Genomic DNA, 14,751 nt, shown 5'->3' on the forward strand with positions numbered 1-14,751 from the left:
GTAGGGAGACGATTGACAGTAGGAGCATACTCGTATGGACTCGAAGCCTATATGTTCACACCGTTATTCACCTAATCTCTAGTGCCATGGATTGTTGCTAGACGACCACCATGGTAACGGGATATTTTTGGTTATGGGATAATCAGAAGTAATTAATTAAATTAGATTTAATTGATTATGTTGGTCATACATGCTCAAGTCTAGTTAAGGGTGAACCTAAAGAGTCACAACATATCACTATAGCGGGATGGAATTAATTTGGAATTAAATTCAAAAAGTTGGATTAATTTAATTGGATTAAATTAATTCTTGGAAAGAATAAATGATTGGATCATTTATTTAGACCAATCTATTGGATGAATGACTTGAAATTATATCAATTAGGATTTTAAGTTAGTCATTAAAATTAATTAGATTAATTTCATTGGGCTTGGTCCAATTTATAAATTAGACTTAAAAATTGAAAGAGAGATGATAAAAGGCTTGTATCCTTTAATTTGATTAAAGGATTTTAATGTTGGTCTTGGAATTAAACTAGGTTTAATCTAAGCCCATAAGGCATGAGCCTGATTTTATGTTAATTAATCGAGTCCAGTTCATTAAATACAAGCTCAAGGCTTTGGTTAAACCTTGGCTAAGTTAAGGAGGAAATTTTTGGAGAATATTTCGCTGATTTTAGAGACTAATTTCCGTGCGTATGGGGTTGCTAAGGTTAGGATGGTTGTTTTGGAGTTTAATTAGGTCAGGACTCCATGTATATGTACGACTAGGTCATATATATACTCACATCTAACCTTAGCCACACATGCAACACATACTAAGCTCTAACATTTTGTCGTCCCTCTCTTCTTCTCTTCTCCTCATCTCCAAGTTTTTTCTTTTGTCTTAGAGATCAAAGAAAAATGATAGAAAGATCAAAACACGTTAATTGATAGCGGCTGTTTCGATCTCCACTCTTCCGTGGTCGTTCTTGCTAGCACGAGAAAGTCACGTCCTTGTAGTGGGAGGGTGGATGTTTTTAGAGTGTCTCGTTGTTGAGATCTTTCTGTGAACGAATCCGAAATGGAGAGAATCAACTCCTATTCGCGTACAAGAAAAGCGATGAGGGTAAATTTTCATTTATATTTCCTCCTCTTTGTTTATCTTGTGATTCTATGGCCATGATTCTTATTTTATATTGTACACCAAACGCTCAGGAAAGTTCAATTGTACACCCTTGATCGGGACTACATTTGATATTTTGCTTGATATTTTGATTTTTGCGCTTTTCTATCCGATCCACTCCCTTCACCTTGACCAGGCCACAAGATATCATCTTACTAATCTCCTCTCGAGGCATTGGGGAAAGAAAGGATTTGTCCCTCGGGGTAAGCACCCCCCTTAGACTCTCTATAGCTAAGGAAGACTCCTCCCCCTTTCTTGGTCAATAGAATGACAGGTATACAAGCTCTTGGTGGAGGAGCGATGCGACTTAAAAGGGATGCTTTTCCAAGTCTCGAGGACGAGGAGGAGGAGGAGTGGTAAAAGGACGGGCGGCCAATCGGAGGAGTGCCCATGGAATTTATCTTAGCCTTTTTGGAGGAGGTCCACTGTGTCACTATGGCAGGACGCTTACCCTTCGACTCGCTCGAGATGGGGGTCCCCCTAAAAGATCTAGACGGGGGGGTACCAATTGCACGGCCTCCCACGGATACATGGTCACACATCAACTTACTGAACATAATGTCCTCTGCTAAAAAGAATAAAACAACAATCAAAATCGCACATCAACAAAATATCAAGAAAGAAGAAAAAAAGAAATTCAAAGCAATAAAGATATATGGGGGCTCCTCCAAGGGCTCAACCCAAGGGTTTAAACCAAAATACGCCAAAAATCTTCCATCAATTAAGCCCCATCAGTCATAGGACTTCTCATTCAACTCCCCCAACAGGAAGGAGAGAGCGACCGCCTTATTAGACGAAGAAAAAGCAACAGCGGGAGGAGAATCATGATTCAGAGGGACTTGAAACAAATGAGCAACATCTTCATAAAAATAGGGGATGGGAAGCGAAGGCCAACCTAAGTTGGGAAGAAAAGAAACTCAAGCAGTTAGGAGGAAAAAGAATAGGGGCGACTATCGGGGTAGGGTATATTAATAGTGTAATCTGATGGAATCTGAAACTTATCCACCAACTGATGGACGCCCAGAAGTTTATGGTAGGAAGGGCTCCAGTCCGCCGCTGACTGGGCGACCTCTCTCTCCTCCTCTCTTGGAGAAGAACCCTCTTCCGGATTAGAGGAATCATCTAACAGACGACGTCCAGCTACCGCAGCCTGCATCTAACTCCACCTCCGACCACCCGTATAGTTAGATGGGCTAGGGCCCGCCCTTCTTGACGTGGCCTTAGAAGGATCATCGCCTAGTGGCACTTCCCCCACCAATATTACAGACTCATCCGAGGACGTCATAGATGTTCAAGAAAAATAAAAGAGGAGAAGATGCGAACAGAGATGAAGAAAGAAGGAAGATTTGATACAGAAAAAACTTACAAACCTCTGGAGAAGAAACTCTCTCTTCAAGATGTAGGATTAGGGAGGAACGAGAAGGGATTGGGCGTTAAAACTGGAATAAAGGGAAAGTGGGGAGGTTAAGCCCACACCCAACCCCATAACTGCCTCTCATTGGGCGGTTATTAAGTAACGTGAGCGCAGGGCGGGGGGAGGGGGGGGGGGATGGGGAGTTATCAAAACACCCCCCCTAACCAACAGGATAGCTAGAGTTAGCCCTAGCCTTCCTCAAATCAGGCCTGGCGAAAAAGTAAGGCGCAAAGCCTAAGGCGGTAGACTGCGTTAGAGGGAGAGGAAGTAGGGGACACTTAGTAAGAGAAAGCCCTACATAGACGAGGAGGGAGAGCTCCCTTGAGCATGAAGACCTTCTACTCTAAGAACGAGTCAACAGACGTCTTCCTCCTTAAAGTTGGGGGACTGAATGATGTGTGTGCTTAGGATGGCTCAACCCAAAATGGCGAGGGCGCCTAGGACAACCCAGCCCCCAACCCAACATGCAAGTCCAAACAATCCAGATAATAAAGAAGCCCAAGAAGAAGGGAGAAGGCCTAGGACACCCCTGACTCGGCTTATGGTTACAGCCCAACAAGATGTTTGGTATAAAGCTAGCACATGTGGCAGCCCACTCTGCCACGTGGCATCCAATTGAGCCGAGGTGTCGGTAGCCACCTCAGACCACATTAGCCTCAGGAGGCCAACTTGAGCAAAGAGGGACTCCCTGGCGACAATAACTCCTTACATGCGAGGGGTTTCTCAAGCTGAAAAAACTCTTACTAATGCACATCCAAAGAATAAAGATACTTACCCGTTATCCAACCATCCCAACCAACCTCAACAAGAATCTCGGGAGGGGGATAGACCCCCAACAGATGGGGGCACTCCCTATAAATACAAGTTTGGTCCCTCTAGGCGGGGGATGACTCTCTTACTCTCAAAACTATCTTCTGAGCACTCTCTAAGCATTTTAATTCTTGCACTTTCCATCAACTTCATTTCCCATATCTAGATTGTTAATTAAATTTGCTTTTTCTTTTGCTTTATTTAATCTCGAATCCAATACTAACTTGGGTCGGACTTCTAACATCTTTTTTGTTGGTCCCTTCTTCAAGATCCACATACGATTCGGCCCAAGCCTTGAACAATAGTCCAAATCCATTGGAACCCTACTATTTTCGCACGTATCAAGTACCAAAGTGACATTAATAGTGAAATTTGGGTGCCAATTGAATTATTTATAATTATTCATGTACTAATCCAACATTAATAATTTAATTTCAGTACCAATAGAATCATTTATAATTACTCAAGTACCAATACAATATTAATAACAAAACTCAAGTGCCAATAAAAATTTTACTCAATTTTGATTTTTATTTTCTTAAATTAAAAATTTATTTCTCTTTCCCAATAGCTTATCATGATCTATCAATTTTTCATTTTTTGTATTTTTATATTGTTTTTATGTAAATTTTAGTATGTATGCATCCGAAAATTACAGCAGACATACATATATATTTAATAATTATGCTGAAAAAAATAATAATAAGAGCAAAATCATGTGTTTTTCTAAAAAAAGACACACACATGTTTTCCTATTTTTAGTATCCATTTTTATCTTTTCAGTTTCTTGAATTAAGTTTGCTTTCATCAAGATATTTTGTCCTTGCACTTATATAATAAAATAGACAATGCACTAATTTTAAAAGTAAAAATAGATATATTATAAATTAAGTAATTAATATAAATATAAATAGAAGAAAAATATAATAGTTTATTGAGTGTTGGAAAAAGATATGCATCATTTAAAATATATAAATAATAATATTGATATAAATATTTAAAAGTATAATTAATATTTTTAAAATTTAATGTGCAATATCACAAATGGTCAATTGTGTGAGAAGCCACTTTTACTTTTTTCTTTAATTATTATAGATTAGTATAAATTAAAATTGATTAATGAATAATATCATCAATTAACTTCACTATGTTTTGTTAATTAGTTAGATCCATAGATTTGGCTGCAGATAAATGTTACTCGAATCCGCGGATATAACGATCCGGATCCGGCCGGCGGACCCGCCAACCCGCATTTGACTGACGTTGTTGTTCTTCTCCGCTGTTCATCACCAAACCTAGCGGCAGCGCGGGCGGCTTCTTAGCGTCGTCGCTCGGCCGTTGGTGGAACCGCCGCGGTTCTGATCCTAATCGATCAATTCATTTTTTACTTTTACGGCCATTGCCACCACGTTCGTAAGTAAAGTTCGTTTCTTTCTTTCTTGTTTTATATATTTATTTTCATCCTGGCTTCGTTTGTGTTGATCGATTTTCGGTGGTGGTATGGTGGTGTTTGGCACTGCTAAACTAGAGTTACCATCATCATCTGATAATCACTTCAGATTATAGTATATACCCAATAATTAGGTGAAATTCGTTTTGTATTCATTTTTTTTTCCTTGATTAATTAGAGTGTGATAGTGATTATAGTCTAATCAGTCATGAATTTTAGGCGCAGATTATTTCATTATTCATAATTCTGTTTCTAAGGGGCTACAAAATTAGGTCTAATTGCAGGAACAGTTTACAAAGTCCTCCCCTACTGTGTTTTGGATTTTTTTCTGCTTTATATAAAAATGCAGGTTAGTTTGTTCTGACATTAAGCAGTATTTCGTTGTAGTACATGCCTCAATTCTCTTGTCTGCTTGCACCGATTGATAATTGTGTTATACTGCCGCCAACTCTATTTCCTGAATTATAGCTAGCCCCTGTTGTACTTTTATGATGCATGGAGAATCAGTTATCCTTCTATTCTTTCTGAGAGCATTTTGTTATTGATTAAATGGTAATAAATGAGTGCAGTGAAGAACTTCGTCTTTATTGGCCTTAATGTGTGAAACCGTTTGATGAGTATACTGATTTTATATTTTTGATACTGATAAGCATTTGTTTTATTAGGTGAATATAGCGGGGAAATCAGAGTTTTAAATGGGGCTGAAATCTGAAAATGGTGCAAGTGAAGCAATTAAATTATGTGTATTTGATCTAAGAAGGGGCCAAACTGAAGGGCAGGAGTTGGACAAGATTCTCTTCTTCTATCCAGCTGATTTGCCCCTCTCAGCACAGCTCTCAGTTATTGGCCTAAGTGAGGGACTCATCACTTTTACCAGGTTGGTTTTTGGGTCCTAGCTTTTCCAATGTTACTTGTCAATATACTTATGCATTGTTTTCCGTATTTCCAATTGATGTATAATATGCTTTTGTAGAATATAAGCATGATGCCGAGTTGTATCTTTCCTAAGGGGAAACTCTTGTGATAACTAGCACTGTGAAGTCCTTATCGTATGGTTGGCATTAGGGTCTGTAGTTAATCAGTATCTGGTAAAGCACACATCGTGTCTATCCAATGGCAACCCCATCTTTAATAATGTATCCTCTTTCATGTTAGCTTGCTTCAGTCAACTCTTTTTTCTGAAAGCAAGAGATTTCTGAAAAACCCTACAATATCCTTAAGATGTCTTGGTTCCTTTGCATGCTCGTGTTCGGAAGGTGGTTCAGCTGGGACATTGTCTTGGCAGGACCATTGTATTGTACATAAAAAACATTGCCATTGAGAAAAGATCCAGTTTCTAAACAAGGTTCACACACATTATCTCGAGCTCAACTCAGCCCATGGACATTATGCTCTTATTATTAGGTGCTGCAGTCTCTTAGAGGCCTTGGTGTGCATATGCCAGTGTGTCTATACTTTTGTTTTGTTGTCATATAGTAGAGGCAAGATTATACTACATTTCAAAGATGCTGTCAGCAAAGTTTGCTGACAAGATACAACAATTTTTTATATTCAACTTGACATATCTCAATATAACTTAATGGTTTGTAATATAAGTATAGACTATTTCGCAAAATAGATATTTGTTTAATTCCTGCTTTTTCATTGTTTTTTCATTTTATTTTTATCACAAAATTCTGCCCCTTGCTCTATTTTTATGATCTCTGCCTGTTACAAGGACTAATTTTGATTCTTTCATCTTAAAACTAAAACGGAGCATGTAACTGTAACTTCTTTTGATTTTTATTTAATTGGTTTGTTAGGCACCTAATATTAGTTTCCTGCAGAATTTTCTCTCCTGAGGCTCCTTGCGAGGTCATTGAAGCAGAGGTGCATTCTCATGTTTTTTATGAGGCAGAACCAGATATATGGATGGTGATGGTGCGATTATTTTCCTCAAGAAGCTCTAACTTTTCTTCTTCTTCAATTCAGAAGCATGTACTGTTTTGACGACTGATTGATTTCCTTCCTCTGTTGTCGTGCGTTACTCCTCAAATAGTTTATTTATGATCATTAGACCTTATATGCTATTTTTGAAAGTTTATGCATCTTGACTTCTTCGATAGAGTAACATGATAACTATCTCACAGATATTGCTTTGTGCACTGTTTATTTCCTACTTAACATATAATTTTGAGAATCCTACAACATGTCTTTGGAGGCATAGAAACCTCCTTAATGGTGTCTCTTTTCATTTAAATGATTGAAGTCCAAACTGTTAATGTTGTATGCTGTTCTACAACCTACCTGCATGTGAAGTTATTATCATTTCAGCATGCTTTACTAAAGATATTGGGCTTTATGCTCAAGAGGATTTTTTTGAACACTTCTGTAGATGTTTATTTCCAATGTTGTGTTGTTCGACATATTGCAATTAATATCAGATTAACTAACTCTTTCGTCCCTAAATAAACACTCACATGTGATGCTGTGCGAGTTGTAGTTGAGAGTTCAAAAGTATGTACTTTTACATTTTTGTCCTCAAAAGTAATGTTGACAGTTAGTGGTGTCAAATCATTACATTAAGTGAGAGAGTGGTCTTGGGAAAAAGATTAACGTTTTAGGAAATGGAGCCTTTCTGTTGGGACAGAGAGAGTACAAATGAAATAGGGTTCATGAATTTAGAATGGGGGTGTACAAATGCAAATACTACAATTTTATCTACAAAAAATTGGACAGTGTGTATCTTCTCTATTTTAGTATATCTATTACATGTTGACATTGATGATGCAGTTAGTTTCTTTTGGTAACCCTGCATTATTGTTATTTTGATCTTATTCTTGATAGGTAGTAGAAAAAGATAAGGAGTCAGAAGCCATTTGGCGAATTGATGCTCTAAGAAAGGTTCTTGAAGAAGTGCATTCCCTTTTTGTGATGTTTCATGGATCTATTAGGACGTTGGTTGACAAAGAACCTACTGGAGGACTTGTCAGAACTCATTTGTATTATTTCATCATGGACTTTTTGAGTGGTAAGTGATCTTTATATGCTGTCGAAGCTTCCTGTAGATACACTTAATTCTTGTTTCTTTATAATTGCTATTGTTTCAACTTAAGTTACTAATTGTCAGCATTTGAAAAGCGATCTCCATTGGAATATTGCTGCTGGGGTAATGCTGCAGTTGCTGTATCAAATGATTCCCATTTCATTTGTGCACTTGGAGCAATCTGAGGTTGCCATTTTCACACCTTGCATTTTCTCTTTGGGCCAGATTTCTCGATTGGGAAGAAACTACAGTTGCCAAACTTTCGTGAATCTCTAAAAGAACGTGGAACAATACAGATGTTAACTGTGGGGCGGGAGGCTGCTATTGAAGTTCAGGTTAGTCTTTAGGTAATTTTGTTGCCTATTGTTTAGTGGAACAAATCCAAAATCTTCTCAAGCATGGGGAAGAATGTAAGCGAATGAACAATTTGTTGGGACTGCTGATTTGCATCCTTTAGATCATATAGGCATATCATTGTTGTCTATTTCGTTATATAACAAATGCTTACTATAATGGTCATTGGTGTATGAACTAATTTATAGCGAGTTCAAACTTCAAAGCAACAAATTAGGCGTTGGCTAGACATTTGATTCATATGTTGAATAGGACAGAGAGACACTGCAGATATTATTTTCGCCTTGTTTCACACCTTTATGTCATTGTGGTCCTTGGGGATACTATAAGTTGTTGATCTCGAATCCCTATCTTGATATGGACAACTGATATATGAGCTTCATTGTTTTCCTGAATGATATATCATCAGATTTTAGTTGAGCAACATGGTGACAGACATGAGTCACAAGTTTCCATTCTCTGGCACTTATGTCCTGCTGAAGCATCTATTTACTAAAAAGTCCTGGCTATTATGACTTTTCTGAAATAAAAAAGATGTGTTTTCCACAATGTAGATGTCCTATTAACCTAATATTGATACACATGGATCTAATACCTCCAAATAAACTACAAAATCCATCTTTTTTCTCGCTGGATATTTTTGTCAAATCTAGTCACAGATGCTCATCATAATTCTGTTGGCATTAGTTTATTTTAAAATGATTAAGATTGCTTATATTCCGGTTTCCTTATTATGAATGATGTACTTAATGATTAAACAGTATACTGTCTTCCTTATTGTTAAGTATGAGAAGTCACTGGTATTCACAGGTTACTCAGAAATATTTATACTATTATAAAAGAAAACCTTTTGTTGTACCAACTTTTGAATACCCAAATTTACCTTTTAAATCATTTCTTTCTTTTAAAAGAATAGTAATTTCAATTTCTTTATATTATCTCACTACAATTCACCCACTACTCCATTGTTTCTGTCTCATCTAAGTTCTCCATGTTAATCTTTCTTACAAATTTTTATGTTTTTATTAAACCTGCAATTATAATATATTTTTTGTCTCTCACCTCACATTTATTTCCTCTAACATACTTTTTCCTTTCTCATTCTCTTAGCACGATTGTTTTCTTCACAATTTGTTTTCTCTCCATCTCAACATAATTCTTTTCTATATGGGGACCGCATGCAACGACAACTAGTGCATATAACTAGCATTTGAACTATAATAGTAAATTTGTAGTACCAGGTTAATATAGCTACTTGATACAGTGAGAAATCACTGGCATGCAGAGGTTACTCAGAGATATGAGTATAAGTAGATTTGGACCACAATAGTAAATTTGTAGTACCAGGTTAATATTGCTACTTGATACTTTTGGTTTATGTTCATTTCATGTAATTACTTTGTCATATCTGTCTCTGTTCCTGATCATATTATGAAAATTATTTAAATTCTCTACTTTGTGCTAGTCTCGGTTCATATAACTATTTGAATTCTCAGCTTACATGTGGTTTGTGTCACTCCTGTTAGAATGCTTGTAAGAATTTAAATATGTAGATAAATTGTCATCTTATATCCGGTTTCTGTCAGTCTCTTGTTCGAGTATTAGAATCATGTGCGGGGAACACTCAATGCTACTCGCTGACCATGTTCCAGGATCTGCTGGTCTCATCAAATCTATCTCCTGTACGGTTTGATCTCTTTGTGCTTTGTCTCTATTTTATCCAATCCTCTTTATCCCATTCAGGTACTAGGAAAAAGAGAAACAGAGGAAGTTATCACCCTTAAGATGTATCTGTTTTCCTAAATGCATAATATGTCCAAGATTTCTTATCTTTTACATAGAGCATCTTAACTCTGTTTATCGATTATCATTATTTCCTTTCTTTTTTCTCAGATCGATGCTGTCAGACTATTTACCTATGCTGTCCTAAGGTTGACCCCTCTTGCTCTCTCCTCTGGAGTAAGTTCGTGGTCCTCTTCACGTAAAGGAAATACTGCTTGCAATACTTCAGCTGGAGCTGTACTAGCGAATTCTGGTCTAGTTGTGGATCAATATTACAATTCTCCTGATGCATCTGCCCTTGGAAGTCGCAGTTATCCTGTTGTGAGGCCTTTGCAGCATGCCAAGTGGTCCAAGGGGAAGGATGGTTTTCTTGTTACTGATATTTGGGGTGCAGACGTTAATAATTTAGTGTGTACAAGCCCAACAATTTGGCTTAATCAAACAGAAGAGAAGATGTATCTATTAGCTTATCAGCATCGAGGCCTCACTATGATGCTTCTGATTCCAGTGTCATCTGTCAATGGGGAACAAGGAATTGCTATGGTGAAGCAGCAAATTCTTGAAAATGTGAGTTTTGTTTATTCTTCTGATATTTGAAGAATTCGATTTCACATGAAGTTTCTGTTATTGCTGATTGCTTGTCATGGATAATTTACGTTATCCCCAATTAACCAGTTGAGTTGATATAATTTTCTAGAGTTGATACTTTATCAACAGATTCATAGCCCCCAATCACTTCTCCTTTTTAATTTGGAGCACGATAACTGGTTGTGGGAAATGGGCTGTAAATCCATTTAACAGGGCATTTTCATAATCACTACATATGTGGAACACGTAATTTTAATAGTATAAGTGGTAACTAGGGTCCTAGGTTCCATGTTTACAATCTGCTGAGTACTAGATTCCTGTATTCTGTTACTGCTTCTTGATTTGGATTCTTCTTTTTTACCGTCACCTCTCTGCATGATAGTGCATTGCATCCACTCCTATTTGAGATCGTCCTTTTGGTTGTCCTAAAAGGACACGTTCTACTCATTTTGCTTTTAACAGTAGTCTTGCTTGATTTTCTACTATCTGTGTTTTCAATTTAGATACTTGTTGAAACATACCAGTAGTTTTCAAGTGCAAGGATGGGGGCAATGGCTTAACTACCAAAAACTATTAAGTTGTACAAGCTCTGTTCCTTAAATTGTGATATTGAATATGATTTGTCAACTTACCAAATGTACAATAAGAAGCTTTGTCATGCTCTGATGTGATTGTGTGGTTGTGTTGCTGATATGTGCGGCTGTCATATCTGAGCCTTTGTTTTCCTTAGTCACAGATCTTTTGGAAAGTTGACTTTCTATGTAATTTGGTAATAATTTTTTTTTGTAATATTTTGCTTTCTCTTAGTCAATAAAAAGTTAATATGTATGTAGTGTTCTTTTGGCTTTCTTAGATGATTTGATTTTTCTGGTTATTTCAGGCGTCACTGAAGATGTTCAAAGTTGAAGAGAAGTTATCAAGAGGTTGGGGTGGTGAAAATGCATATCATGTGAGTGGATATCGTTATTTGCTGATGGATGGTGATAGGTATATATCTAGGGCTTCCCCCCCTGGAAAAGTAACAACTTTGACTAAGGTCAGTCCTGTTCGTTCAATAAGTTTCTTCACAGTGATTCACATTTTTTTTTGCTGCTCTTATTATGTAACTACTTTTATATGGCTCATATGTTGCTTAAGTAACTGCTAATTGCATTCATTTTTCTTTCACATTTTAGAGTATTTATCTGTGTGGTTAGCTGCACATGTATCTCTTTGTTTGTGGAAAATTGTAATTATAATATTATTGATCCTGTTAAGACATTTGCATGATTTGAAACTGGATAAATGAGTGATTTGCCATGAAGACTTTGTCTTTAGAGTGTCATGGTCTCTAGAGAAGTCTTGCAAGTTGAAGCTGTGTTGATGGATATTAGCTCCTGAATTTGATGAGGTAGGAGAAGGTAGTGAACTGGAAAGAACCTGGTGAAGTGCTACCATCACATTGTTGTCGGTAGAGATTGTAATGTGATTTTTAAATATACGCAACGTTGGTTCCAATGGAACTCCACTCACTTTCATGCTCCTGTGAAGTCCTAATGTAGTAATGGATGAGCAAAATTATGTGCTGTCCACTTGCTCTTTATTGAAGTTATGGAAAGAACACTTGGTTTCTCTTTTACAACACTCTCCGAATACACAGACATCTCTTCCATTGATGTTTCAAAGACATGCTTGCGCCATCACACAGCTTATTTCTAATGCAAATAGCTGGAGCCAAATTGCTCTTTCCATGTAATTCCAATTAGGCATCCTTGTGAGGAAGAAAGCTAAAGAGAAGAAAAAGTTAAGTGTTTGTTCTGCCTTTGACAAAAACAAATGCAACACTTTGTGCCTATGTCCACTTCTGTTGGGATAATGTCTTTTTTTGGCATAATTTAGAACCTTATTCTCATTTTCTTCTGCACTGCAACCTAGTCTGTAGTCCAAATGGTGGTAACGTTGTTATAATTTATACTTGTGCAGTTTACTGTGGGATGCTTTTGTGCTCAATATTTGTCTAGCTTATAGGAGAAAGCCATGTTGGTAATTTCTGGTTTCTATTATCTTCTAGCTCTATGATATTGGTTGGTTATTTCTGTATTATCGTTTGCAAGCAGGAATCCTTAATTGCATTTTGTAAGCTCCGAGAGGAGGTTGACTCAGAAAAGAGTCGAGCTAAATGGGACAATTCAGGTTGTGAGAAAGATCTAGAACTGTCCATTAGAGCAAAGAACAATGCTTGGCTTATTGCTCGGCTTACTAGAGGAAAGGAGCTTTATATGGTTCTTGAGAAAGCTAACGAAACCCTTCTCTATGCCTCTGATGCAGTTGAGAAGTTCAGTGAGAGGTAACGATTCTGCTTCTGCATTAAAAAAGCTGGTTAACATTGAATGTTCTCTGTCCAACAAAAGCTTTCAAATTGTTTGCATCAAGACAAAGAAATGGAAAAGTAATATGAAGTTCGTTTGAAGGTGAAATTTAGAGTAATCTACACATAATGTTCTCACAAAATTATTAGAAAAAATATTCATGGGAAGTCTAAATCCAAGTAGAATGACTACTTTCCTCTCAACTCGACTTATTAGTCTTGTGTCTTCTCTTGGTCACCAATGCTTATATGGAATACATTGCATCAGCAATTACACATGAAAAAGTGGTAAAGTGCTAAATTGTTCTGAATGTAGTCATGCTGGATTCACTTCATAGTCTTTACTGATGAGCTTTTTCACATGTGTGCTGGATTAACATGTATAAGTAAAATTGGTTTGATTCCGTAATATAGACTAAATGCAAACTGATATAAAGCTACTCACTAATTGTTGCTGCTGACCAAAAAGTTATGTGAAAAAGCTACTTAATCTGTTATAGCGAATTCGTTTATATTTGCATGTAATGATTAAGCCTTTAATGTTAAAGCACAAATGGAAAAGAATTATTACCTGATTAGTGTTTTTCATAAAATGGACCTGTCGTGCATCCTGGTTGTAATTGCAACAATAGGTACTCTGTAAACTCAATTGCTTAAGCATTCAAGGAAATAAAATTTAAAGTCTGGGCTTTTCCAATATGCTTTAACTATCATGGATTTTGCAGGTATTGCAATGGTGTGTTTTCCTTGGACTAGGCAACAGTTTAACTCCACTTCTTGAGGGGAAAGCAGAAACATTACTGGTATGCTCAGCTATTTACATATTCCGCTTGTTATAGGGACTGGAAGACTCCATGTTCTGTAGACATTGTACGCTGTATCAAGGAAATAGAAAGTATGCCTAGAGAAACCTTGTGCTTATGTACAAGTGTATGTACATAGAAAATTTAGTGCTATTACTTACCGCCAGACTGAGCACTTTGTATCAAATTGTTATGATTTGTCTTCCCTTGACATTTCAATTTTCTAGGGATCTTCCAACAGATGGGATCTGTAACATGGGGCCTTTCTTTAGTAAGGGATGAACATTTGGACGTACAACCAATAAAATTCTCCTTTTTTTTAGGTTCCCTGATTTCGTGTTTCTTTATGGCTGTTTGCCTGTAAGAATTTGCTTCCTGTTTTGTGGCAGAAATAAACACTTTGGTTCCCATACTGTTACTTGTGAGCTGGGGATTATGGCTTATTTTCCTCAGAAGATGGTAAGGATTCTATATTCAGTGTAAGGTATTGCAAGAAGCTCCTTCAATGTTAATTTCCTCTGAGTAGTAGTATGTATAATGTGGTTGATGTTTATGAGGGTTGTGTAATTTTTTAAAAAGTAGGGGTAATTTGTGTAATGTTGTTGAAATATTTAGGAGGTGTATGTGTAATTTTTCAAAAGATACGAATGATTTGTACAAGTAGACATCGGTCATGGGGTATAGATGTAAATATCGTTATTTAATATATAGGACGATGTACAGTGTACACGTTCCTTTTCAATTTCGTTTGGTTATTAGTGGAAATTTTCTGTTGTACCACTTGTACATGGAACTGGCCTTTCAACTCCAGCAACATTAAAGGTGATGATGAGGTTGAAGCAGGCAGAAATGAGTATTGAAGAAGTGACGGAAAGAAACATCTAGGTTGGATATAGCAAAAGTACATTGCTGAGGCCGGACAAGGAGTACTGCCGTGCAGATATTTCTTGAAAATGGTACTCAAAACAATCTCTTGTTTGGATGTGTTTTCCAAACTTCACTTTCAGGTCATCA

General features: G+C 36.9%; 1 protein-coding gene across 7 annotated transcripts; it reads left to right on the forward strand.

The window, feature by feature from the left end:
• The first annotated feature begins 4,539 nt into the window (after positions 1-4,539).
• Positions 4,540-14,479, forward strand: LOC105171215 (vacuolar fusion protein CCZ1 homolog B). Of its 7 annotated transcripts, none has more exons than XM_088885124.1 (12): positions 4,543-4,801; positions 5,504-5,715; positions 6,665-6,758; positions 7,665-7,848; positions 7,948-7,986; positions 8,089-8,198; positions 9,804-9,899; positions 10,111-10,566; positions 11,468-11,623; positions 12,684-12,913; positions 13,660-13,737; positions 14,127-14,479. In XM_088885124.1, the coding sequence occupies exons 2-11, from the start codon at positions 5,534-5,536 to the stop codon at positions 13,688-13,690; spliced, it is 1,578 nt and encodes a 525-aa protein (XP_088741250.1). In that variant the 5' UTR covers positions 4,543-4,801; positions 5,504-5,533; the 3' UTR covers positions 13,691-13,737; positions 14,127-14,479. The 7 variants fall into 7 exon arrangements, with proteins under 7 accessions (XP_020552482.1, XP_088741250.1, XP_011090555.1 ...); XM_011092253.3 differs by lacking the exon at positions 14,127-14,479 and adding an exon at positions 13,965-14,064; XM_011092252.3 differs by lacking the exon at positions 14,127-14,479 and having other exon boundaries at positions 4,543-4,810; positions 13,660-14,064.
• The last annotated feature ends 272 nt before the right edge of the window (positions 14,480-14,751 follow it).

This window comes from Sesamum indicum, linkage group LG9 (assembly GCF_026168435.1).
Source record: "Sesamum indicum cultivar Baizhima isolate 11 linkage group LG9, ASM2616843v1, whole genome shotgun sequence".
NCBI lineage: Eukaryota > Viridiplantae > Streptophyta > Magnoliopsida > Lamiales > Pedaliaceae > Sesamum > Sesamum indicum.